This window comes from Meleagris gallopavo, chromosome 4 (assembly GCF_905368555.1).
Source record: "Meleagris gallopavo chromosome 4, MGAL_WU_HG_1.1, whole genome shotgun sequence".
Classification (NCBI taxonomy): domain Eukaryota; kingdom Metazoa; phylum Chordata; class Aves; order Galliformes; family Phasianidae; genus Meleagris; species Meleagris gallopavo.
Genome location: NC_139407.1, coordinates 14,208,481 through 14,235,275, shown reverse-complemented (window position 1 = coordinate 14,235,275; position 26,795 = coordinate 14,208,481). Strand labels below are relative to the sequence as shown.

At 40.4% G+C, this 26,795-nt stretch overlaps 1 protein-coding gene and 1 long non-coding RNA gene across 3 annotated transcripts in view; one reads left to right on the top strand and one right to left on the bottom strand.

Moving 5' to 3' along the window:
• INTU (inturned planar cell polarity protein) overlaps positions 1 to 7,716 on the bottom strand; it is a 39,266-nt gene extending 31,550 nt beyond the window's left edge. The window contains 2 exon segments of the mRNA XM_010709585.4: positions 5,219 to 5,805; positions 7,455 to 7,716. Coding sequence (XP_010707887.3) covers positions 5,219 to 5,805; positions 7,455 to 7,585 — 718 coding nt within the window. The 5' untranslated portion in view covers positions 7,586 to 7,716.
• Positions 7,717 to 7,720: 4 nt separating this feature from the next.
• LOC104910564 (uncharacterized) overlaps positions 7,721 to 26,795 on the top strand; it is a 60,474-nt gene continuing 41,399 nt past the window's right edge. The window contains exon 1 of one of the 2 annotated variants that reach the window (XR_014882763.1): positions 7,721 to 8,147. This is a non-coding gene — a long non-coding RNA (uncharacterized LOC104910564). The remainder of the gene's footprint in view (positions 8,148 to 26,795) is intronic. The other variant, XR_793197.4, reaches the window with a different exon arrangement.

Below are 26,795 nucleotides of genomic sequence, written 5' to 3'. Positions count from 1 at the left end.
TCTTGTTTTGCTGAGGTAGACATTACAAGAGCACATGTTTCTATGAAATATTTTTTTTCAAACTTGTTATAGAGAAACATAAAACTTTTTTTTAGCTTTTTCATTAATACAGTTGCAAATTCAAATTATACTGCATAATAAAATACTATGTAAAATAGCACTTGACCTGCTCTTATTGGCTTGCATTCTGTAAGTCCCTGAGCTCATTATTGCCTGGCTTGAAAGACACGAGATGAAGAACATTAGGACAAGGTCTCATTTCCATTTTTAGAGAGATTTTGAGCAACTGCACTTGACAAAATATTTTTTTTCTTCTGACAGCACCAGGATATCAAACTTAGAGTCAATAAAAATATAGAAACACACGTATCCTTAAAGGAATACAGTAAGCTATTCACGTGTGCATGTGTGTTCAATAAGAATGAATCATCAAGTTTTGAGTTCTATTATTTATTGCAAAAACTTGCTCCTAGTCCACAAACTATTAGATGCCCATATACATTCTCCACACAGTGCCAAAGAGAACCAAGAACTAACGTGATATAACTGACACAGAAGACAGTCAAGTGACAGATTGTCACTTTGTCCCATGAGGCACAGGTTTATTACCTTTGTTAAATATTGGTTCCATACAACTAAACCTGCACACACCATTTCTAAAAGCAGAACTCTGCATTAGGCCAGAAGGTACTGGCTGATGAGTGAACGTCACTTCCACGCTGTGATGGCAAGTGAGCATTTTAATCTGAATTTAAAAAAATCAGAGCCATGCCATTCACATGGGAGAGGAATGAGACTTTTTTAATTTCATGTAATTTCCTCTGTTCTACTAATGGCTCAATAAAAGTGCTTATAAATACTCACATACTCCCTTCCAAAAAAGGCAAAGCGTGGAACATATTTTACTGAAGAAAGCCAGATCAATTACTTGTTTTATGTGTTAGCAGGCTGCTTCGACCCAAACCAATGCTGTTATGCCTCAAGAGGAGATTAAAAGAACATAAACGACATCCCAAACTCCACAGTGAGAGCACAGCAAGGCTTACGCAAGCTCTGTATTTCTATCTTGCATGCTTAACATCTCTACATTGGAGAGACTTTTCAACAATACACCATATATGGCAATTTCCCATGGAAAATCTCAGACTCTTACAGGATTGTGGTCCTTTCAAGAACATTCTTCTAACAGAACTCTTAGCTTGTAGCAAATGACAAAAAGCAACAACAACCACCAATATTATTTACCTTAACTGTCAGAAGATGACTGCAAGCTGCTTACGTAAATGGATTATTGTTTTAAACAACCAGTTCATGCTGCACTCTGCTTTCCAGCAACAACTGCCTGTTTTACCAATCTGTAATCAATTGCTGAATAACAATATCGTGCATAGGACTCGAGCTTTGGACCTCCAACAATGACTATCTGTGTTTTTACTATTCAAATGAAAGGAGAAAAGATTACTACTTGAACATTCGTTCATCCAGAGGAAATCAATAACCCTCCCACATAACACCAAGAGAATTAATAAAAGCCCACAGAAAACTTCTTGAAATTCATGTCTGAGAAATTATTCCAAAAAAAAAAAAAAAAAAAGACCCTTAAGTTACATGAGATAAAGGCAACTGTACTTCTTATCCCAAATTAAGTGACAGCAAGAATTTTAAAAGCAATGAGGATTTTTTTATTTGACAATTTAAGACTAATGGATTTTTAAATACAAAAAAAACCAAACAACATTAAAAAGAACTGAAAAACAGAGTCCGGTCTTTTTACAGAGGTAAAGCAGCAGTTTCTTAGCTTACAAAACTTATGTTTATGTTCACACAGTCAGTGGCTGCGTTCTACTTGGTTGATAAAATATAGCAACAAGAATTATGATTTCCATACCCGATATTAAAAAAAAGTGAAGTACACTCCACAAATAATAAACAGATATTTTATTTTCTAATGTTTGATGCTGTAAGGGATACGTATCAGAATCAATTGAAGAAGTCATCAGAGGAAAGTTATTATTTATTGGGAAAAAAGCAGTTATTTCTACTAAAAATGTTAAAGCAATAACAGCTTTTTAACTGGTCATTCAAAGTAAAAAATCCCAGCCTCCCCCATGACTCAGCCTTAGCAGCCACTTCAGTGGCAACCATACTTACTGCTGACCTATAACTAACTTGCTAAGGAGAAGACGAAGTAACCAGTAACTCAGTTATTATTTACCATATCACAAACACAAATAGTGAGGTGGAAAATAACATAAAAATCTAGAGTGTTCAAATTTTAAAATCAGAGCGGCAGACTATGCTACTAAACAGCCCTGCCAGGATGTGGGGAGCTGAGTGCTGCAGCAGTGACCTGCGTGGAAAGCCATGAACCACCTCCTGCCACTCAGTGGAGCCAACTCATAGCGCATCTAGCCCAGCTACGGCAGCTAGTGGCACTTCTGCCCGAGTATTTAAGAGTGCAGCAGCCACTACAGGAAGGGCTGGGGCCCACAGAGGACTGAGGACTCATTCCTTGAAAGCTTACAGCCTGTGGAAGAGTTATGACGCAGCAAAGGAAAACAAGAAGCAAGGGGTGGCAGAAAGAAGGCGTCACCCGTACAATCCCAGCCTCCCACCCCATTCATTACCTTCCTGAAGAGATGGAGATGTGCAGTTACCATACAGTGAGAGAACGGGGGGGCTGAGATGAGGAAGAGGGAGAGGAGAGGTGGTTGAGCACAAAGAAGGTGGCAAAATGCACTTTCTAAATTGCTATTAATTTTCTTCTCTGTTTCTGTCTTCTCAATACTGGAATGACTTCAAATTTTACGTTGATTGCCAACAGATCAAATTCAGTAACAGTACGTGCGACAAAAATGCCTGCAACACCCACTGCAAACTGGTCACCAGGAAACCCACGGTATACCACTTTAAAGCATGGCTTTTAAGAGGGAAAATATACTTGGCATTCACTTAAAAACAAAGAGCAAAAAAAACCAAAAACGGTCTGCATCACCCATTGCAGGCCACTGAAATATGAATATTAAAAAAAATATATCAGGAACAGGTTAACATCTGTGCATATGAAGGTCAATGAAGATGAACAAAGTTATACCCAAACCAGTCAGCTAACATCATGCTATATTGATCAGGTTTTAGACTGACCCAGAAATATACTTCACTGTGCTTGTCCACAATTCTGAACAAAATTCCTAAAACTTACAAGCAAAGTTGTATTGACTTTTTTCCTGAACTTTCTGTGTAACTTCAGCTCCTGTGAGGATCCAAAAAGGCCCTCCACTAAACTACAGCTGTTTCTAAGTAAGGCTTTGGGTATATAATGTAACACTCATCGTCCGAAGTACAATACAGAGACAGTAAGCCAAGCAGTTTTTCTGAGAGAATCAAAATTATTTTTACTGTATATCTTTATGCTGACAGCACTGAAATCTAAACGCCTAATTTATGCAAAGCTCTGTTTCTAGACACCACATAAAATTTTTAGAGTACTCAGTGTTCAGTGTAGATGTGTAATTTTCATATAAAAATACTTCCAAATTATACATTTTATACTGTTGGCACAGAATACAGCTCATTTTCCCGACTGAAAGCTGGATAACTGTAATATGCTTGAAAATACTTCTTTCCAACATCCCAAACCAAAGCACTATTGGTTGTCAGCGCTACAACACATGAAGTTGCTGGACTTTTTAGATCAACTTAAATGTAAACTTCTATTTAAGAGAAGACAAAACAAAAAACAAAATTGTGCTCATCAACTCAAGGAAACACTGAATGCTGCAGATAATGTACCATTGTCACTGAGAAGGTTAGCATTTTCTTCTGGACTTGGTATGTGTCTGTGTTGTTCTGACTTCACAGCTGCTCTTACAAACAGGTGGTTACGTAACAAACGTGTGTCCCAAAATTAACTTACAGGTTATAAATACCCAGCTTTACACTAATTAGATTAAATACCATTAAGCACAGTAGATCAAGCTGAAACTCTCTTCCTCCTCCCCCTCATTCTTCATCCCTCACTTCTTGACTAATCAGTTCTTTCTGGTAACATTTGAAAGTTATCCAATTTTCCCTCGAGTATTCTTTAGCAATGTACTGAAGACCTTTTCTAGAAGAATGAGCTAGTCAAAGCATGATTTGCATTTTAACACACACAACATTGGAATTCCAAAAGCACTCATGCTGAGTCTGTGCAATTTGTGCTACTAAAGTATTAAGATTTTCATGATCTTTTAACCAAAATGCTTGCTCTTAGTAGAGAGCAACTTCAAGGGCAATTAACCACCTTCCACCCCTTGCAGACACAAGTTAGCTGTCTCACATGTACAGTCTCTGAGGTTGGGAGTTCATGAGTACTAAGTCACTTATTTCACTGGCCTCTTGATGCTGGAAATAGGAGCATGTGCATCTGCTCCTTCACTACTGGCCAGGAAAGTTCATTGCTGTATGTTATTCAAGCTCTGGTGCCTGTCAGGCTTTCTGCAACCCGGTTTAACTCAGCGCACCAGCAAAAACTAGATGAACAGTTTTTCTTCTGGGTTTGTTTCCTGCCAGGTTACTTAGCTGCACTGCCTTACGTCTGGCAAGAGCCAAACCAACACAAAAGAGCTGCTCCGCTGGCTCACTGCCTTCTCGTTCTGCAGCTGAGAGGCCTGCTGATCACAACTGCTGAAGAAGCTCTTCTCATTGCTAGACAGAAGAAAAACTAAACAAGACTGTGCACGAAATCTAAAAAATATATTTACTCCATGCTTTTTCTCTTTTTTTGTGTGTGTCTCAAAATCCATACAAAGCATATTATAAGAAGAGCGGTAGAAAAGAATTAAAACAAAATACAGTATTTGGCACACTCAGGTTTTTCCATAGGCACAGTTATCTACACAGTAAATGCTGCATTAAATTGAAGATGTGAGGCAGTGCTTCTTTTTCTTAAGTTGAAGATGCTTGCTCCTTGTAGGCTAAAGGGACAATCATCTCCTTAATGCCTTCTGGTTTACGTCACATACTCTTAAAACCACTAATACAGTAACATTGAATAGGTGACAAAACACCAAAACGCAGTGACATTTACTTAAAATAGTACCTCTGGAATTTACAAAACAGTACTTGTAAGCATTACTTATATCTTGGGAATACTCAAAGCAGCTGCCTCTCAAAAAATAAAATAAAATAAAAATACTCATTTTAAAAGAAGAGTGTGTTCACTTGACTAACTTACCAATCAAGATTTGGCCTGTTTTCATTGCTGAACTGCCTGGCACCAAGCCATGTACTACAAGCTTCTCTTCACTGATTCCTCTGGTAACCTTATCCTTCCTGCTTTGTTTTTCTGCTCTTCTGCTGCTCCATGAAGATTGATGGACAATTCCTACCAAGGCCTCTAGCAGCCTGTGCTGCTCATCTTCTCCAGCATTCTCCAACAGTTTTCTGGGATTTACATAAACATATATATCTTTGTACTTCTGCTGTATTTCACCCATTTTCTGAGTGGAGTTGTGTTTCAATATGGAAGTTGGACCACTGGAGCGCACATTACAGCTTCCACTTCCTTTTTTACTAGAATGCTTTGGTAAAAGATTCTTCTTCTTTAATATTTTTGTCAGTTTCTTCAGTTCATACTTTCTTTCTTTCCGTGATCCCTCTTGAATAACTTCGGCTTCATTTTCACGAAATCTGACGTGATTCACCGACTGTATTTCTGGACAGGCATTCTGAAGTAAAGTTTCTTCCTCACTTTCACTCATTTCTAAATAAAATAACTCCCCATTTTTCTGCACACCATCCAACCATTCAGGCTCAAGATCACTGGGAAACAAAGAAAAATAAGCAGTGATAGCACTGATAAGAAAGACTGCTCTGCAAATGACATCTACTTACTTCAAGCAGGGAAGGTATATGGACAGTATAAGGCAAGAAAGCATACGATCTCCTGACTATTAAAAGTTTAACGCTTTAAGTTTGCCGTGGGAAGGGGAACTCTTCCAAAACAGCTTTGGGAAAAAAAGACATCCCTTTCAAACACTAAAACAGATTCTCCAAATGCCTTCCAGCCATTGCAAAAAGTACTGTTACTGACTTCTGTGGAAGCAAGCAAGCAAAAAAAAGTTTCTTTCATATCTAAGTTTTAATTAGTTTTAATTAGTAATTACATTCATGGGCATGATGGGGATTAGAGAAAAAATGGCAACCTATTTGTTCTCTCCCATTATTTTCCCTTTATGCATTTAAAGGCTGGACGGTTCTGCAACCTCGCTGAAAGACAAGACTAGCATTTTTAAATCATCTTAAAATAACAAAAAGAAAAAATAAAATGAAATCCACATAACACTTTTTAAGACATGTCAAAATAACACAATTTGCATGCAGAAATACAAAATAATAAAATACAGAGGCAGCACTGCTACAGACAGAGTTCTAGCAGCTGGAGTAGATCACTTGCATCAAGATACTGCATAGGAAAGGCAATACAACTGCAGGATGGATTAACAAGAACGCCATCTGCAAGGCATAAAAAGTTTTTGTTCTAGTTTGGCAATGGTGACAAGTCAACCATGTCCAGCTTTGGATCGTATAGTCTAAAAGACATAATACCTGGAACAGGCCCAGAGCACAGAGACAAATACAAAGTAGTTTATAAACATCTCTTAAATGGAAAGAGACTGAAGGATATCACACTCTTTTGGCTGAGGAAAAAAAAAAAAGATAGCTGAGGAGGCAACAGGCCAAACTGTCCACTCCCAGCACCAAGATGAACCTCAGAGCGCTGTTACGGGAGCATGAGGATCAGCAATCATCACAGCAGGGAAAGTCATCAGTGATTTAGTTTATCAAAACATTTAAGGTGAACATTAGAAAGCTTCTGATTTCATGCACGTAGAAATCAGTATTAGCAGCTTTGTAAGAAACTTCTAAGATATTCTACACGAAAGATTCTCATGAATGGCCAAGTGCAACTCAGGCTGACCTGAAGGCAGCCAGATCTCTTCTGCCAACTTGAGACTGCCCCGATAGCAATCAAACAAGGAAAAGCACAGTGGAGACATATGTACTCATATCAATAATTGAATAAAGCTAGCATGCATTCATAAATCTTGCACTAGAAAGAGATAATTTGACTACATTGAGGAATAAAGCTTTGTTTAAAACTAGCATCAGCACACAACTTGAATAGAGCATTAATTAGAAAACACAACTGAGCAAAGAACATAATAAAGACACCACACCGCAGCACCTTTAGGACTCAGAGAAAAGGTCTGGCTGGAAAAAAAGCTCACAAAACGCCCACAGTGATACTGCTCTCCGCCTGGAACCGCAGGGACTTAGGGGCGCGTAAGGGTGCTGCAGGTAGGACAAATGTCACGCACATCGCATTTATTCACTCTTGCCCAAAATGATGCCCGCCAACGCTCAGCCCATCCGCGCTCCCCGCGGGCTGCACCCTGTCCCGCCCTTACTCGGAGCTGACGGACAACGAGGTGCTGTCCGAGCCGCTCTCGCTGCCGGAGTCCGCGCACCCCGCTCTGCCATCCTGCAGCGGCTCCATGCCTGCAGCTCCTCCGCTCGCGCCGTCCTCCTCGGACGCCATGACTGTCCGCCCGCACGTGACCGGCGCCGCGCCTTCTGATTGGCGGTTCCTCCCGGCGCCATGGAGACGAGGGAAGCGCGTGGCAGTGCCGCGCGCGAGAGTTAACGGCCGCAGCTCCGCCTGTGAGGGCCCCGCCAACGTGCGGGAAGCGTTAGTGCGACCTCGAGCTGGGAGGGCCGCTCTCCTCTGTGTTCGGGCTAAACGGAATAAGAGAGGCTTGGAAGCGCCCAGCCTCCCCTGTTATTCCCTCAGCAGCAACATCCGAGTCTCAGTGGACTTCTGAGCATCTTTCAGTGGGCCAGCACTGAAAATGTAATGGAGAATAGAACATTTGGTTGTCTGTTACCAAGGCCTCAGCAACAGCCCCATAAAAGAGACTCCTGATGGAACCACAGGCCCGGGCTGAACTCCAAAGCATTGCTTATAATCAAAAACTTATCTGGAGAAAGAAAATCCAATTAAAAACTGACTTTCACCATCAAACCATTAGCAGCAGAATACATCCCATCATCATTTAAAGAAGCACAAAAGACGAAGATGGCTTCTTAACTTAGGACAGCAGGTAAGTGACGAAAAAGGCAGGGATGTGAGGCACAGCCAAACCAGCTACGTGTTTTGGCCTCTAAAAGCAGTAAATGCACAGTAGAGAGATAGAAAAACAAAAAGCAACTCTGTTTTCAGGGCTTTAATTATTCACATGCATGAAAAACAAGACCCATGGCAGCCCTGCAGGCAACTCGCTGTGTAGCTGTGTCAATAAACCTATCAAGACACGCATGGTGAATAAGGGAAGGGATGGAGAATAATTGTTGGAACATTTTTAACGTGTTGGATTTAATCTCTGCTCAGTGGGATGCTTGCACAGCCTCAGCTGTGAGATTTTATAGCACTGCAGTATTTTGCTAGAGTTGCAGAATTCTGGTGTGAGATTCCTGCCTTTGAAACTGTCTTAGGGAAGCATTTGTTGATCAACGTGATTTCAAGTGAATTAACAGACAGGAACGGTTTGGACTTGTGTCCCAGTGATTCAACTTCAACTAGAGTAGTTAGAAATACTTAGATCAAATGTTGCAGCAATTCTGATACGCCTGTAGAAAAGCTTCTTTCAAGGAAATGTTACTGTTGTGTGGATTTTCTGAATAAGCAACTATCTAAGGGAGAAGACAAATATTCCCTACCTAAAGAAAAAAAGAGGCAAGTTTGTTCCAGCATGATTTTATTCAAGTTAGGACAAGTCATGGTAGAAAGAGTGAAAAGAATTAACCAAATTGGCAAGAACCACTTTATGCAGAGTATATAATTCAAGCATGGTAGATGATTCTTAAAATAAATTAGATCTTTGTTTCCAATTGCCAGAATGCAAGCTATGCAACAACTTGTGTAATTTCTATTGCTTCCAGAAAAACAGGTGGAAAAATGTTTTAGAAATACCCAATTTTCCAAACAATTTACTGCACAAAAAGCAGAATCTGCATAAACAACATTTCCCAAAGAGCCTGATGAGTTATAATATTCTAGAAGAAATACTGCAGGAGTTACTTTTTTAGAAGAGGTAGATGAGATACAGTTCCATCCACCCTAATTCCACTACTATTTGCAAGCACTTTTAATACAGTAAATACTACACTGAAGTGTTTCTGTAGAGAAGTTACAGCTGCTAGATTATCCTTTTACTTATGTCAAATTTCACTGAGTTCAAGAGTTGGTTAATTGTTTTCAGTTGTTTGCTCAATAAGTGAGTAACACAGGCTCTCCAAAAAGTGGAAGCGGTCTTACACTGCTTGCAATTTTACAGGGATAAACTTATCATGGAGGAAAGGATGCTGGAAGATTTTAGTTCACTGAGATAGTTGGGAATCACTTAAGTACACTTCTGAAATGAACATGGGGTTTTGGTGCTGTGGGAACAACTAAAAATTGAAGGATTTATCTCACGCAGCAGGATTTCATTTGAGTGAGGAAACATTCCCACACCATCCTGCTTAAGAAAGCTTCCCATCATTTCTTGTGCATAAATACTAGGAAAAGACTTGAAACAATTTGTCTTCTGGTAGATCCTTTACATTTAGGCCAAATGGTTGGGCTGATGCTTCTCGCTAAAGTACCCCTAACCCTTCTGCACTTTGTTGCTATTGTTGACAAGCAGATGGTCAAAATTTGCCACAGAACATCATTGCTACCGCCCTACTGCTCACTCTTACTGAACAACTGGTTAACGGACATTTAAAGGGGAATAATTAAAAGAGTAAAGGATTAGAAGAGTGCTTTTTAACACTCTTTTGCCTGAAGGTTTTTCTGGAGGAACTAACTCTTATGTTTGGAAATTCCTTGTTTCTTTTTGGGTTAATGTCATGCTTCAAAATGTATCACACTCTAAAAATAAGTCTATCTTGATCCACATTTGTGTTCAGGAGCAGATTGTAGTTAAAAGGGGATAATGCATAGGACATATCAATGAGGTATACTGGTCCTTTCTAATGAAGGAGGAAAAAAAGCATACAACTTCAATTTAGGTCTGGCTGAAGGAGTACTTATCTCCTATTCCTATCCCTATCCATGTCCTTGAAAATTTCAACTACTAACAGTTTTTCCAGTGTTATACATCAACAACTGATTTCTCCACCCTGACGAAAAAAGGAGACTGGAGTTGCCATCTTTTCTAGCAGTTAGTTGTAAGAGCACAGGAAAAGTTAGCATTTGTGTAACTACTCTAATTTGTCCTGTTGGGTCATGTATAGTTACTCCAAACTTCAGCAGTTTCACCAGGACCTATGATTCACTGACAGTATGTCAGATTGATTTCACTGATTCACGTTCAAGAAGGTGTGCTAGACCTGAATATGGATGTAGCTGTGCTCTGTTCAACACAAAGCTAAAAACAGGGGCAGCGTTAGGTCTTTTGTATACAGGAGCAAATGACTGCTCCATTCACCACAAGGGAACTCTGTCTGACACTTAGGAGCATCCAGTTTATTGGCCTGTGTAATGCCAATACACTATCCAGAAACTACATTGGATCATGGGGTACTGAGCCTTCAGCTGCCTCCCGTGCCTCTTCAGGGTCATTTCCTCTGCTAAGTGCTGGTGTGAATGAACAGTAGAAGTGACTGCAGCACCGTCTCAATTGTGCTGCTGTAAGCTGGGAACATTCTCTAGTGATTGCACCTCACAACAGAATCTGTTCTTCATCTAGTCACCATTTTTAATCAAGATTTTAAGCGTCCCTTTGCTTTTACTTAGTTCAAGTTACAAGCTCCTAGTTATCAATGACTAAATAAGAAAGCCTAAATTGCTCATTATGCCTTCGTTTTTTCCTTTCTACGAGTTTTCAACTCCAGTAATATTTCCGACATGACTCTATTGACAACTGGGCAGACATAAAATGATAGACTATAAATAAGACATGATACATTGCAAGCAACCAGTACTAAGAGAAAAATACTTTCATCTCTGTTTCTTAAGGTTAGCACCTTTACTCAAACATCTGAAGGATAACAAACAGGAAAAAGTAGTGGACTGCTAAGCAGAACCTATTCCAGTTCTTTCAGCTGGGAAGTCCTATTCAATTTTTATTTCTCCTGTACACAGCATCAGCAAAAATACAAAAAAGGAATGAATTCCTTTTTGTTCAAGTTTAATGACAACAGTACAGCTTTCCCTACTCAACTAAAGCCTTTCTTTCTTTAAGAGGGGCAAAAGGCACTTTTCATAGGCTTTTCTTAATAAACAAGATTTTGTGATTACAGTAAGGTTGACACAAGATTACACAAATAAGACTATGATTACAAGAGCTGCTGCTCACAGCTTTTCTGACATAACTGCATAGCCAACATTCGCAGCAAAGCAGCACAAATTGAGTAGGGATACTGGAACTCATCTTAATTGGCAAATTTACATTTCAACAGACTGTGGAGAATGAAAGCTACCTTTATGACCAAAATAATTGAATTTTTATACGAAAACAAATCAATACTGCATAAATAAAATTGACTGTTCTTTGTTTTGTTAAAGCTCCTGCATCCCTTCCCTTCTATGCAACTGTTTAAATGGATCACAAATAGTATTTCAGAACAAGGGCATAAAAGCAACTGAGGGCAGTGGCAGAGAATTCAGGAGCAGTAGTCCAACTGTCTCATTCCTTTGAGGAAAAGTCTTGTATGGTTAAGAGCTCCCTTTAGCATGGAAAGCAGCTGTAATTTCAAATACGACTTGTCCCACTGTTTTTACTTCACTTGAAACCTTCAAGCTCTTTCAGCATCACCTGCTGCACATAGCAGCACGCCTGAAATGAAGTGACTGTTTGCAATGTCAACATGCAAATATTTCACGTATGAATAAGTACCTGATTGCACTGAAATTGCACTGATGTAAGCAATACCACTGGGCAGCGTATTTAATTCGACTTCAAAACAAGATGTTTCTTTATCAAGACACTAACAAATGCATTCACGGCATTTCAGATACCAGAGGATCTCTGGTAGCATACAGGCAAGTTTTTCTGCTTACAGAGCTGCTCCAGAGAGCAGCGTAGAAACAGCCCAATTGCAGAGCACTCCGCTTGCTGCAAGCACTGCTTTCATTCTCAGGCATTTCAAGCAAACTATTCATTCAGTTGGGTGCTTTCAGCTGGAGAGAAGCTGAGCTAAGAATCAGTTGGCAGTTCCCATAGCAATAACTGTTTGGAGCTGGCACTGGGCGAGAGCGCACTTTTTCTTTAGTGGGAAATAGATCAGCACGGCCAAGAAAATACTTGAGGAAACGGGCACTCCACAGAGCGGACGCGCTTCTGTCGGTGCTTCCCTCCTACAGCTAAGCACAAAGCAGGCGGCACCGAGGCGGCTCTCAGAGCCCCACGGACGGTCCATCGGATAAGGTGGTACCGCTACGATTTGTCTGTGATGGAACAGCGCGGGACGTTGCACGTTAGAGATGAGGAAGGCAGGGATAAAGCAGGCAGCGCTTCTCCCGCACACTGACTAACGATTGCCCACCTCAGATCTGCTCGCGAGTTCAGTTTTTCCTCCTCTCCTTGAAGGAGCGCTCCCAGCGCTCACGAACCGATCTAACAGCTTCTGTCGCCTCGATCTCTGCACCCGCGTCATACGCCGCGCTCTCTCCCAGGGCTACCGCGGAGCCGGGCGCGCCGTCCCACCTGCCTGCCGAGGGGCCGCGGGAGCCCGAGCGCCCGGAGAAGGCGAGGGCGGACACGGGCTCGGCCCGTTTCATTTCCTGCCCCGGCAACAAAAGGCCGCCGCGCGGAGCCCCTCCGCAGGGCCGGGGAGCTCGGGCCCCAGCGCCGCCCGCCCCTCCCTCGCTCCGAGCGGGGCTGCACCGAGGGGCCCGCTCCCCGCCACGGCCTCCCGTCCCCGTCCCGCTGCTGACCTGTGCAGCAGAACGCTCTGCACCGAGTCCAGGTCCTCCAGGTTCCTGGTGACGGGCCGCGGGATGCTGTACCTGCCCGCCCCGAACATCGCGCCCGCCCGCGGCCCCCTCATCGCCCGCCCCGCGGTACAGGGGACTGCGGGCGGGCGGCAGCGGGCAGGTGGGAACCCTTCAAGCCGCCCGCCTCCGCCGCCCCGCCCGTCCGGCCCCGAGCCCGCCGTGGGGCGGGGGAAGCGCAGCCCGCGCCGAGGGGCGGGGGCGGTAGGGCCGGGCCGCTGCTGGGCCGCTGGGGCCTCCTGACGCCTGCCTCGTCCCGGTCCTCACCTGCGGGGAGCGGCTTTCAGGAAACGGCGTTCTGTCGCAGATTCGGTGGGATCCTTTCAAACTGACAGCCGTAGAACTCTTTCGTTCCAGAGCCTCCCCGCGGGGCGAGAAGACCTTTTTTCCCCACTTGCTTTCCTGTTGGTTAAGGGAATCGAATTATCCAGTTGATTCTCTTTCCTTAGGTATCAGTGCTAAGACTGTCAATCTCACAAAATCTAGTCCAGCCTTTGCCCTTCCCCCTCTCCCCCCAAATATATATATATAAACTTACAAGTCCTTCCAGATGAAGAGAGAGTTGCAGGGCCCTTTAACAATTTCCCATCTGACACAGTGCACTGGCTGAATGGAGATGTGACCCAAATCTCTGCTGTTCTTAGTTCTCACCTGTGCATGGCCATCGTTTGTGTTCTCTACTCCCATTTAGAGGGAGGTCCGTTTTCTGTGATGCTTCAGTTGAGCACATCATCCAGATTTCTTCTATAAGCAATTTAAGATCAATAGCTAGTAAGAGCTTGCAATCAGTTAGTGAAAATAGAGGATTTCGTTTCTCAATTACTGTACTTGAGATAATTATAGTAAGACAAAAATGATGATGTTTTCTAGAAGGACCATTAGGAGGAGAATTACTGTATAATACAAGATGAGTAACAAATCGTAAGCTATTGCATGTTTTATCATCCAAATCTATGGAATTTTGGCCATTACCTCAAACAAAAGTTCCAAGCTTTCTGAAGACTTTGCCTTAAAGACGCAGTGGCAACAACTCAATCTGTAGAGTCATTTTAGGACTACCAGGAATCCATGAACAGGAATAGGATTCTCTTAGCATCCTTTTTTTTTTTTTTTTTTTTCCTCCTTTTATACTAGCTAAAAATTATAAGGGAAGGGCAATCTCCTTAAAATCCTACTGCATTCAGAGATGGGGGTACTACCCACAGCCAAATTGCTGTGTCTAAGATGGGCAACAGCACCAGTACTATCCAGGATTACAACTCTAAAACTTCTGCCATGCTTTGTAGCACCAGGGCTGTGGTGATAGGAGAACTGAGAGTGTGTCAGTATTCTAGATCTAAGAAGCAGTGACTGATGGAGCTTTGGGTGTTCAGTCTCTAAATAACCATAACGTTTCTACACCAAGCACTGTGAGAAGAGCTTTCTAAAATACCACACTGTTACAGTTGGGGAGAGTAGTGCAGTGGAATAGCAACGAGACAGACAGGAAAAGAATGCTCACCTGTCTCCAAAGACATAGGCACGCAGGGAAAAACTATACAAGGAAGGGAACACCAGATAAAGATCCTTCCCTACTGGCAATCAGCCCTTAAGTGGGGTTTAAAAGAGGTGCAGCCAGGCTCCACCTCTTCTGGTCACACAGCCGAATTGCCTTCACATGTGCTTCCAGGGCTGAGCTGATCTTTTCCCCAAGTGATCAATCAGTGGTTCAGGCCATCTCAGGTATCCCCTGAGATACCACTCAGGCACAATTCAGGTTTCTGGATGACTACATCAATGGGCAACATGCTATGAAAACTTGGAGTGTTTCACCTACAAATGTTTTTGGAAGTATGCATCAGATGGCAGGAAGAGAAATTTTTCTCCATTTACAGAGCTACTTTTGTGTTCTCACAGTGTGTCTGCTATGGTAAATGAGACTTGTGAAACTGGGAAAGAGTAAATGAAGATCTTTTAAGCTGAACTGGAAAAATGAAAAGTGAAGTTGGTGCTGCTGAAAGTAGCATCAGTTAATTAAAAAATATTTTGTAACTTGAAATAATCAGCCTTCAGCAGCTTAACATCTGACTGCAGCATGATTAAGAACCAGAGCTGCTAGCAGTGTTTATTATTCTCAGGCAAACGAGAAGCAAAAATCTCTTCATTTGCATGCTAAGATTGTAAAGGTTAGTCTAGAATTTAACATAGACCTGGGATTTGAACAGCTTATCTGGAGCACTGCATTCCCATCAGTCCTTTATACATGGTTATGAGCTCAGCATTACATAACAGCAGCAGAGCAGTAAGCGGCACAGATTTACTTTGGTACAAATATTTTTTGTTCTTCATACTGTTTTTATGCCCGAGGGAGCAGTGATGTTTAATTTGGTGTTGGGTTTCCCAATTTGCTTAGGGCAATGCAAAATTTGTTGGTAGGGCTGGAGTTTGCTTGTAGAGAACAAGATGACCAGACATTACCATCAAACCCCCACGGCATCGCCGGAAGGCTTGTCCAGGATATTTGTCATTTTTCCTTTGTCCTCGTGATCCTTCTCACAGGAGTCCACTTGTTGTCTTGTGTTACTTACAACCAGCTAATGCTGACCTATCGTCTAATACTAATATTTGTACTCAAGCCTAAAGTTGATTGTGAAAACCTGCATTAGAATTGCTTACAACTCACCAAAGAAGCATTTAAGCATAAAAAAGAGAGCTGAAATGGAAAAAAAAAAGGGGAAGGGGGGGGCACGTAGATTATGAAATAACAGATACAGAATGACAATATCTTGTTGCTGATAAACAGGAAAAATAGAATGTTTTCCTCGATAATAATTAGAATTTTATCACATTTAGTGTGGCTAAGCTCAATATTTGCAGATAACAACTGGAAAAAGGGATCAGAAATTCAACAGTGATACAATGAATACATTCAGAGCTGTACAGTTTTTTTCCCCTGGATAAGTTTATGTTCCCTTTGCTGCATGCGAGCTTCTAAAGTTAAAAGAGAGTTCAGTGCTGGAAGGATTAATTCTCAAAGCAACTTCTACAAATCCCCCTGCCTTTGACATTTACAAGAATTATTTTAGTAGAGTCAGAGATTAAAGGTTCCCTGGAATATAAAGTATTGTTTTATTGTATTTTCAGCAAGATTTTAGTACGTGTACAATATGCCACAGAAAAGTAAGGTCATCATTACATCGGAGGTTTGTCAGTTCTGGTATTTAACTATGTATTAAGAACGTGGTGTTGCAGTGTTTTTTGAATCAAGTGAAATTCATGCAACTGGAGAAAAATTAAAAAGTTCTGCAATGCAAAGAAACAAAAGCATTAGGGATATTAAGCCTGGTAAAAACAGAGCAGTTACAACAGAAATGAATTTTAGCAGGCACCCTGGCATGCAAAATAATTGTAGCATGCCTGGGCTCCCCTTCCATCTGTGCACTTTTACTGCCAGTTGAGCTGCCTTTTGAAGGCCCTTTGACTGCATTCAAGAGCTATTCTGGTGCTTCTTATGTAAAAGAAATAGCAAAGTATTGTGATGCTCTGCTTATGAAAGAGATCTCTTTCTGACATAGTGTTTTTACTTTTTTTTTTCTTAAATAAGTAGTTGTTAGTCTCTTGGGTATGAAACAATTCCCTGTAGGATCAGTCTCAGAAGTCCTTGGATCATCACACTTTTTTGGAAAAGACAAAAAAAAGCTACTTTTGCCATATTGCAACACCCTCTTTGAGTTGGCTAGTAAGTTTTAGTGTGCTTGGGAATCAAAGACTTATCTGCTTTCATTAGCTACGTGAGATGAAAATCAGCTTATCATTGCTTTGTGCTTATCATTTGCCTCTTATATCATTAGCCATGAGTTGTTAGCTCTGTGTGGATAGCTGAAATCTTTTGGAAAAGTATCCGATCATTCCACTGAATTTGGAGAATGAAATATTAGATAATTATGAATCAGTTCTACACATATTTTACTTTTCCACTCCTCATGAGTCAGCATGTACTTCTTTAGCCCAAAATACTGCAAAGTTGCCAACTCTGAGCTGCTGTTGGCTGCAAACCCGGGATGGGATAAGTATGAAGCTTGTGTGGAGGTGAGTCAGCTGCAACTCCATTTGGTTAAAACAAAAGTTGTGACTAGACTGTAGGGGATCTGATTGAAATAAGGAGTGCTAAGCAAGTAAGATTGATTCCTCTTGGTTTGTATTTGCTCTTTTTGTTTTTTGTCCTGGTGATACATTCATAGGAAAAGCTGTTATTTCAGTTTAATCATGCCTACAAGTGAAGAATGTTGTGTTTTACTGTACTTAGCTCAGAAACTAAGGACTGTGACAAACCTTGATTGAGCACAAGGTTACTTTTCTGACTATTGCATCCTTCCTCACGTCTCTCCTTATGAAGCCACTCCTGTAACAGACAGCGAAGCAGGCACTGTGAATGTGTCCTACCAGCTGCAATTCACAGTCCAACATATTAACTTAAGCCCCTGTCTTCTTCCATTTATTTTGTTATGCCAAGCTATAAACTGGGGCAGCTCAGTATCAAGTTCACATCTCTTATTTCATTAAGCTATGGTAAATGAAGGGATCCAGGAATAACAAACCAGAGACCACATTTTCTGCTCATCTGAAAATACAGAGATTTGACAGCCTGCGGATTTTTTTTTTTTTTCCATCTGAGAGGGTCATATGTATTTTCCCTTTTACTTATAAATAGAAAATTGCTTGTATTATATAGTGGGCAAGGAGGGACTATACATTACCACAGAGGATGAAAACCAATAAAGAAACCGGTCAGTTAGCACTGTGTCATTCAGTGTTATATTGCTGTTTCTGGTAAATGGGTTCATTACCAAATGTGCTTCTGCTGTATTAAAACCACAGATAATTCCAAATGTTGTTTTTCTGTGACCTGTAACAGACAAATATGCATAAATTCTGCAATTCTGTGTAGGAACTTTCTTCAAGTCTATGTTGGCTTGTTTCCAGTATTGCTTGGTCTTCTGCTGATTACTACTGGATAATGACAGCAATTTTGTCAGGTGGATATTTGTTTTCAGACAACAGGATAGGTTATCACTCACAAGATGTGTACTTAGGCTGCTACTGCCTGTCTCTGTTTAAAAGGCAGCTGTGGCACAGGTGGGTTTTCATAGAGTCATAGAATGAATCATAGATTCATAGAACAGCTTGGGTTGGAAAGGACCTCAAAGCCCACCCAATTCCAACCCCCTGTTGTGGGCAGGGCTGCCACACACCAGCTCAGCTGCCCAGGGCCCCATCCAGCCTGGCCTTGAGCACCTCCAGGGATGGTGCATCCGCAGCTTCTCTGGGCAGCTGTGTCAGGGCCTCACCATCCTCAGAGTAAAGAATTTCCTTCTAACACCTAGCCTAAATCACTATTAGACTACATCACCTAGTCCTATTACTATCAGACTGTTAAAAATCACTCTTCAAGACGTGTAAAAAGTAGCTTTGCATTCTGCTGTTTCCATTCCACAATCAGCACAATTGATAATCTGCAGTGTAGGATGGCGTCACTCAGCTCGCATCAATGTATCATTTACTCTCAGAAAAAGACCTAAAAATTAATATAAATAAAATTAATATAAATAAAACTAATATGTTGCAAAGACTGATAAAATATAACAAGGAAAATTATAGAGAACAAGTTCAATATCCAGTCCATAATTCCAAAATTTGCTTGTACATTTTATGTGCTATTTCACAACCAGTGCTTTTGAATTCAGCTGATTTTTCTTGCTTGAAGAGGCATAGGTAGCATTTGTTTTTTGGACTAAACAATTTATATTGCCAGGTTAATCATAACTTAAGTAGAATTATTTTTAAAACTAAAAACTTTTTAAATTTTCTTATCAGGTGTACAGACAATCATCTACTTCTTAAAAATATGAACACATAAGGCAAAGAGCAGCCCCAGAAATAGCTTATAGCTTGAGAAAATAGGTACTTTTATCTGATTGAATTTTACTTTCAATCAGAGCTTAATTAATATTTTAGTAGTTAATAAGATTCTTTTAAAAAGCAGAATAGCACCACCTGCTGCTGAGCAAAGTTTTTATGAACTTGAGATAATTGCTGTACTGCTAAGCTAACGCCTTTCACAAACGATTCCTGGTCAAATCAAGGATGTTACATTATTGCTATCTCTATTATTAATGCTTCCTGGCCCTCTTTCTTATAGGTTTTTTTTTTCTAAATCCTTATCCATTATTTACCAGTGTTTAGGGACTTATAAAAGTAACTTCTTCTTGTAGATTAAACATTCTAGACACATGAAAAGTTACCAATTAAAATCTTATTTCTAGTCTTTTCTCCATCTGGTGTATATATGAGGAGGGGAAGCTAAAATTTCTTACTTATTTCTGGGCTTCCACAGGGTCCTTGGAAGGAAAAGCTTGATTGAGATTAAGACCTACATCCTGAAAGGACTTAGTAAAGATGCCTGAAAACTGTCAAAATCAATGGGAATTGCCTGAGGATGTAGCCCTAAGAATTCAATTAAGGATTCAATCTCTAGATGTTTTTTTGGTGTTTTTTTTTTTTTCCAAATAAGAGAATTAAAGATAGTATTTAGGTTCTCAATTATCTTGACCATCAGAAGTACAAAAAACCCTTTGTATGTGGCAGCCTAGCAGAAACACTAAATTCCATCTCCCTCTTGTAGCTACCTAGAATTATAGCTTAGGTTTTAGTGTCCAAATGTGCCATCACTTTTAAGGCTTTCTGATTCTGCAGATTGCACAAATAATGAAAGGAAACCAACATCACATCATTAAAATTGAAAACAAACCCTGCCCTACCAAGTTTAGCTGTATTTTTCCTTACCTGTCTTGCCCTTAAGCAGTACATAAGCCCACCTGGGAAAAACACTGAGCCTAATTTTCTTCCTGCTGAACTCATTGGATGACAAACTGCCACAAAATGTTACATACTGGCAAAAAGGTTAACTTGTTTTGACTGCTATTTACTCTGAAGAACATAAAAGAGCAAGAAGGAGGTCTTTTACCTGGTTGAAGTTTTTCCCCTTTTTCTGTGTTGCAGTTTACCATTCCTTCCTCCTTAATGACCAAGAATAATATTCTGGTCCGTTTGTCCCACAAAGCTCACTTTGATGTCACCATTATGCTATTAAAAAAAAAAAAAAAACACCTTGCATGTATTTTTTTGTAAAATGACAAAATAATTTTAATAAAACCAATATATTTTGTATTGTACAGCTCATGAAGGATGTTCAGCTTTGCCTGTAACAAGGTTTTCAACCTGGCAGTCCACTATTGGTGCTCTGCTGGCCAGTGGGATGGGTAGGAGTAATGTGACCAGAGTGATGCTGGAACCAGGGAGGAGAGGATGCACTGGCAGGAATAATCTATGATAGAGGTCCTGTTCTGTTAGTACAGTAGGGCCTGTTGTCTTCTGCCTGTCCTGACTATCTAGTTTACATCTGTGAAAGTGTGAACATCCTCAGGTATGGGACTACACTGGTATTTGACAAATATTTGGTACTTCTCTAAGCTGAACAGCTCTGAAGAGTAGTCCATCTCTTGATGTATTGGGATATCGTATATGAATTCAGAGAAGCGTTGAGCTCATTTTCTTGTCCTTCAGATTAAAATACTTATGAGATGACTGTATTTTGTTAGGTTGAGGCACTCAATAGTTTATGTTGGTTGTTGCCATGTAAAGCCACAGAAAACAATGTTATGCACAAAGAAATTTCTAAACATAAGCTGTTTGATACTGCCCCCTCTCAAGTGCAAAAGCAATTTGCTAGTAAGTTTTGGTGCTTGTTTTATGATTCCAGTGGAGATACTTTGTGAACAAGATAACCAGCAACTGTTCATCAAGTATATACTGGACAATTTTCAGGAAATTACTGAAGTAGTAAATTGATATTTATGGATGCAATATGAAAGTCTGTACTACACAGAGAACCCAGGGAGTTCCAAGACCCTGCTTTCCCAGAACCTCTCCTCATTTCTTTGTGTTCCTTCTCCTATAGTTTAATGGCAGCCTCCCACATCCCCACTTCTTTCCACCAATAGCCTGCACTGTCTATATCCTACCACCTGGAGCCTGAAGGAAATTTTGGCTAAGTAAATAACACTTAAACTGCCTCAGTGATATAGCCATGCACCTGAGGGTGGCCGGAAATAACATGCTGGAGGAAAAAGAAACATTCAATTGCATGAATTATTGAAGAGGTAGCCAGAAAACATATTTATGTATCTCACAGCTGTTTTCCTATCCACAGATGTCAAAAGCCTGTCTTCCAAAGTCTTTTGCTTCAGCTCTGACAGCTTTTGTGGGGCAGCTGTACTTGTTAGTGTCCATGTCTGGGTGCATAAAAACTTGAAGTGTGGAAGCCACGTAATGGCTACATCACCAGTCCCCATATTTAATTCACAAAGACTTATGAAAGGCTAAAAAACAAATCTCTACATCCAACATTTTGGATCAGATCTTGAACTCAAGACTGTAAAATTTTATTTAAATAGCCACTTAGGTTCAAATTTGCTGTGTTACAGTAGCAGACATTTTGCCATAATTAAAATGAAAAATGGAGCCGTTTGGGACAGAATGCTCTCTTCTATTGCAGTTTTAATCAAATTATCGTGCTACTTCAGCTGCTTCCAATATCTGGAATCTCACTTATTTGTCTTCCATCTTATCAAGGACCTTTGATCTGAGATGGCCTCTTTCTACTTTGATTCCTTCTGCTCGGTCATCCTCATCCAGCACATAGGATCATACAGCTGATTGGAGACTGCGGCGCTACAGGGACAGGGCTATCGGTGCCCAAAGCCTCTGGAAGTTCATGCACTGGCAGTGGATAGTGTCACATCACAGCTACCCTCTCACCACATACCTTAGGTGCTTGTAGGTACAAGCACTTATTAGTTGTGTTTCTTGTGCAGGAGCATGCTGAATGCATGGATTTACCAATAAACCAAGTCTTGCAATTTGAGAAAGAAGTTGAAGTCCTGCTACACACTGCTTTAATTTTAAACACTGAAGTCATCCCACAGCCTCTCTCAGTTGATAACAGTTATACTTAATCTTCTTTGCTTCATAATAGGGCTGCATTTGCAATGGTTTTTTTTTCAGTATCAACAGAGGGACTTAAAAATCCAAGTAACCAGCTATGCTTAAGTCTTTTCACTGACTATAGATTCTAATTCTCAAGTAAGAAACACTGGGGAGCCTTAAAAATCCTGCACACATAAGTCTGATAACTCCACATTACTCTTCTGTGCAATCTTCCCAATGGAATGAGTATATAAAAGATTACTAGTGTCATGGGAAAAGCTGTGAAGGCCACCTCAAGACAGAGAAACAGCTTCTAGTGTGATTGTTTTGGTCCGCAAACACTTATATCATGCACAGTACAAACTATCATGATTGAAGTTGCACGTTATTATCTCAGAAAAAGGAAGGAAAACAACATTAGGTAGATCCATTTCTGAAAGTGGCATTTCACCAGTATGATATGGGCAGCTGGTAGGATTATATACACCAGGATATATCTGGCCTAGTAAATAATATATATTTTTGTTCCCCATGTGTTGTACAAATACAATTAAAAACTTAACAGATTTACTGATAATTTCACTAGCAGCTGTTTCAAGTGAGTTCTAAACTCAATGTTTTTGTCATAGAGAAGCAAAGTAAAGACAGTGAGTACGCACAAAGGGGGATTTTAGGAATAGCTTGGAATTCATTTTTCAGTGATAGGAGAACTTGCAAGATGTTTCTTTGGTTTTCTTGCAAAAAAATGTGGGCTCTTCAGAATTTCCCATGTCATATTTATACATGTTCATTGATCTTTCTTTCTGGAAAGAATATTGTAAAGAAAATTCCAAGGATGCGAAAGTTCCTGAGACACAGCTGTGCACATGAAATACAACCGAGAAAGGCCCTCGAGGAGAGAGGTTGCTTACCTTTTCCTATCCCTTTATTTCTTTTACATGTCTGTATGTATCTATAATATGGCAGATGCCCAAAAGGGTATTTATTCTTTTGAAAAGCACAGATCCCGACACACTGATAGACAGCAGTGTGAAATGGTGCAAGGAAAGGCCGCTTCCTCTTGCTTCTCTGATTCTTTCGAGTTTTACAAACCTACGCTGAGCTATGCACCATCACAGGCCAAGGATCTGTCCAGACTTTTTGCCTTTATTGTGCTTTTATCTGTAAGTAGTTCTGTGGTATTTTATATCCAAATAACTTTTTGTGACAAAAAATGATGAAATCTGTCTTTTTTTTTTTCTTTAGTCATTTTGCATATTGCTATGCTCCCCAGCCTGTGTAGCTCCCTTAGCATTGTCTGTCACAACTGAACAGTGCTGAAGTGCCTTAAGGATGTACAAATCAAGAAAAAGTCATTACTCATTTTTATGACTGAGTTTTCTTTTGGAAAAATGAGTGGAAATGAAGTACACGTTATACAGAGCTAAGATACATGCAGAGAGATAAAAATACAACTCCAATGAAAATTATTCTGTCCCATGACTGTGACAGAGCCCCAGAAAAGACATATTCCCATTGGAGAACTGAAACACGTAGTAGCTAGAAATCCTACGAATCGCATCCTGAAATAAGAAAACAAGATGACACTTCTTTTCCAAAGGAGAATCATTCTTCATTGCTACTTCAAAGCCTTGGTGCAAATTCCAATGTAGAATCCCAGCATTACAATCATAGTATTAGATCTGCACATATAGTAATACTGGCTTAAGGTGTGCCTTTACAAGCAGAAAATAAGTAGTTTGAGGATCTGAATTGTGTTCCATGGCCACAATACAGAAGTGGTTTTGGAAAAAGTATGTTTTATAAGAAAAAAAAAAAAAAAAAAAAAAAAAACAAAGGAAATTTGGAGTTTTTCCTATCACCAGACTAATGCTGCAAATTCACTTTCAACACATCTGACCAAAACAAATATACGCAAAAAAGTGCAATGCAACTACTTCTGAGAACACAGGTGGCCAAGTTACTGCATTGTGTATTTGTCTGATAATAACAAGCATAAAGAACAATTCTTGGCAAGGGGGATCATCAAAAGGACTTTCTCTTTTTGTCATAAGCCCCAGGGCTTACAGAAATAACGGAAACCTTATTGCATGAATCACAAGCAGTCAATAAAAACTTTAAGGCTTGTGGTTACACAGAAATATCTCAAGAAATTACAGAAAATCTGCAGAGGATGCTTACAAACAAAAGAGCTCTACTCCCACAGTGCTTCCCAGTGGAGCAGCATCAAATCTGTAGTCCCCGGTTCAGTTTGCTGCTAACAGCTTATTTTTAACCAAAACATACTTCTGGGAGTTGACAATATTGAGTTCACTAGAACAATTGCATCATGTCATTTGCAAATATTTCTGCTCAGGGTTGCAGATTCTGCTTTTTACTAATGGCTGGTAACGCTGGGGACTTAAGTGTAAAGCTTGGTGCTGAAGACATGGAACTTAGTAAATGAGAGATCTTAAGGCACTGGAACATCATATGTGTCCCTGCTGAACCACAAATACCTTGTGTCTAGTCATGTGCATCTTAAAAGCTTGGTTTCTTTACAAACTGAATTGCTTCTGTTCTTAATCACTTGTAGCTGGCAACTTTTGCAGCTGATCAGTCCTTAACTACTGTGCACCTCAGACAGCAGTGAATGATACCATCTTTTTTCTAGCTACAGCTAATGAGAACTTCTTAACTTAGCAGAATGATCCATGCTTTTAATCCACAACATTCAGCTTCCAAATGACATTAAGTGTTAATAGCTACCATACCACTGAAAACTAGGAGTCAGTACAACTGTCATAGAATCATTAAGGTTGGAAAAGACCACTAAGATTGTCTAGTCCAATCATCAACTGATCACCACCACATGCACTGAACCACGTCCCTAAGAGCCACATCCACATGTTTCTTGAGCACATCCAGGGATAATGACTTCACCACCTTCCGGGCAGTCTATTCCAGTGTCTTATCACTGTTTTGGAGAAGAGTTTTTTTCTTGGTATTCAACCTGAACCTGTCCTGAATCCTCATCTGTTAGTCTGGAATAGAAAAGAATCTGACTTCGAACTATAATATCTGCCAGCTGCTGCCCAAGCCACTTCAACTTGTGTTTATTGTGAACTCTCTTAAGTACAAGTGGTTCATATGAAGAAAAATTCAACTGTGTTACAGCAGAGCACGCTTTTAATTTATAAGAGCAAGCCAAAATAATACCAGTGCATTCCAGAAATATCTATAAAGGTAGAACTAATGCTGCTCTGTTTTTATTAATACCCAGTTACGTCAAAATGTATAACAGGCCTTCATGATGGTAATAAATCAGTGACAAGGTTTTCAATAAACGTTGTACTGTAACTTAGCATAATGTTTTCTGATTGGTAACTGATGAAGTCATACTACAAATTTACTGGACACTGCCAGAAGGGCAAGGTGCAACCATACTGTTTGTATTATGTACTAGTTTCCAACTTATAGTAAACAGTAATTTTTAGATCCGCAGTACTTTCTGAAAAATTTTGAGTGTTCTGGCTCATATTACCTGTGGTCATACTTAATATTATGTTAGAAGTATTTTTTTAAAGCAATTTAAAATACAAACACATTTTAAGTCCTATGATCATACTGTCTCTTTCATCTTTCATCGTATTGACAAGTATCACATTGGTGCTGTGCACACTGTTGCATATCAATGTTTTGAAACATCCTGCTTAATTTTATTGGAGATAAATGTTCCAAACAGAGAGGAATAACCAAAGATCTGTGAGAACACCAGCTGGTCAATGCAACTAAACTTGGATCTGTGAGTAACTTCTCACTGAAGAGTGAGAGAACAAGTTCAGGTTGTTCTTTTACCCCTCAAAAGAACATTAAAATACTAGCAGGTTACTTTTCAGAATCCTTTGAAACATGGATGACACCATCCTGTAGGGCAACAGGCAGCTCCTTGGAGAGACAATGTGGGAATAAAGTCATGTTTCTTTCTGGTTCAGACACTATCACAACACTGTACAGAACTGTAAAATTGTGAATTCTCACTCTGATTAAGAGAGGGACTTGCAGCTAGCTGGTGACTAGTGAAACTGAACTGTAACAATCTTGTGAAGGCCTCAGAACAAAAACTTGTGGAGTGGTGCAGAACAAACACACATTGTGTTCAAGCTCAAAGGAAGCAAGAAGGCTAACTCTTGACTTAATGTGGCCTCTGGTGTTCCCCCTGCCAAACACTACCACCATACAAAGGGAGAAGTGCAGCCAGTATGGTACGCACATGGCACGTAATACTGGGCACTCTCCACCCAGCAACAGCTTTTGGGACAATTGAAGGAACCATCATATGGCATCAGAAGGCATTGCCAATCCCACAGCTGGTGGCTCAAGGCCCCACCACATCCTCGACCAGCCCAGAAGAACAAGCAGGTGGACTGACCCTCAAGACATCGAGAGATCTGCAGTAGTGACTTGCTTTTCTGCCTTTTTTTTTTTCCCTAGCCCCTCTCACTCTCTCCTTCTCCTTTCTTTTTTTTTTTTTTTTTTTTTTTTTAACCTCATGCCCTCTCCGAAGTTTTAATAAATTAAGGCACCCTCTTACTCAGTCAACACCTTGACTCTGTTCCAAGCTTTAATTCAAAGGGATTAGGATCAATATAACAAAACACAGGATGCTTTGGCTTGCAACAGAGAGCACGAAGGATTGCACTCTCACTAGTTGAAGAGATTCTGCAAAGGCTCAGGAATTGTCTCTGGAGGGAAACACAGTTGGATC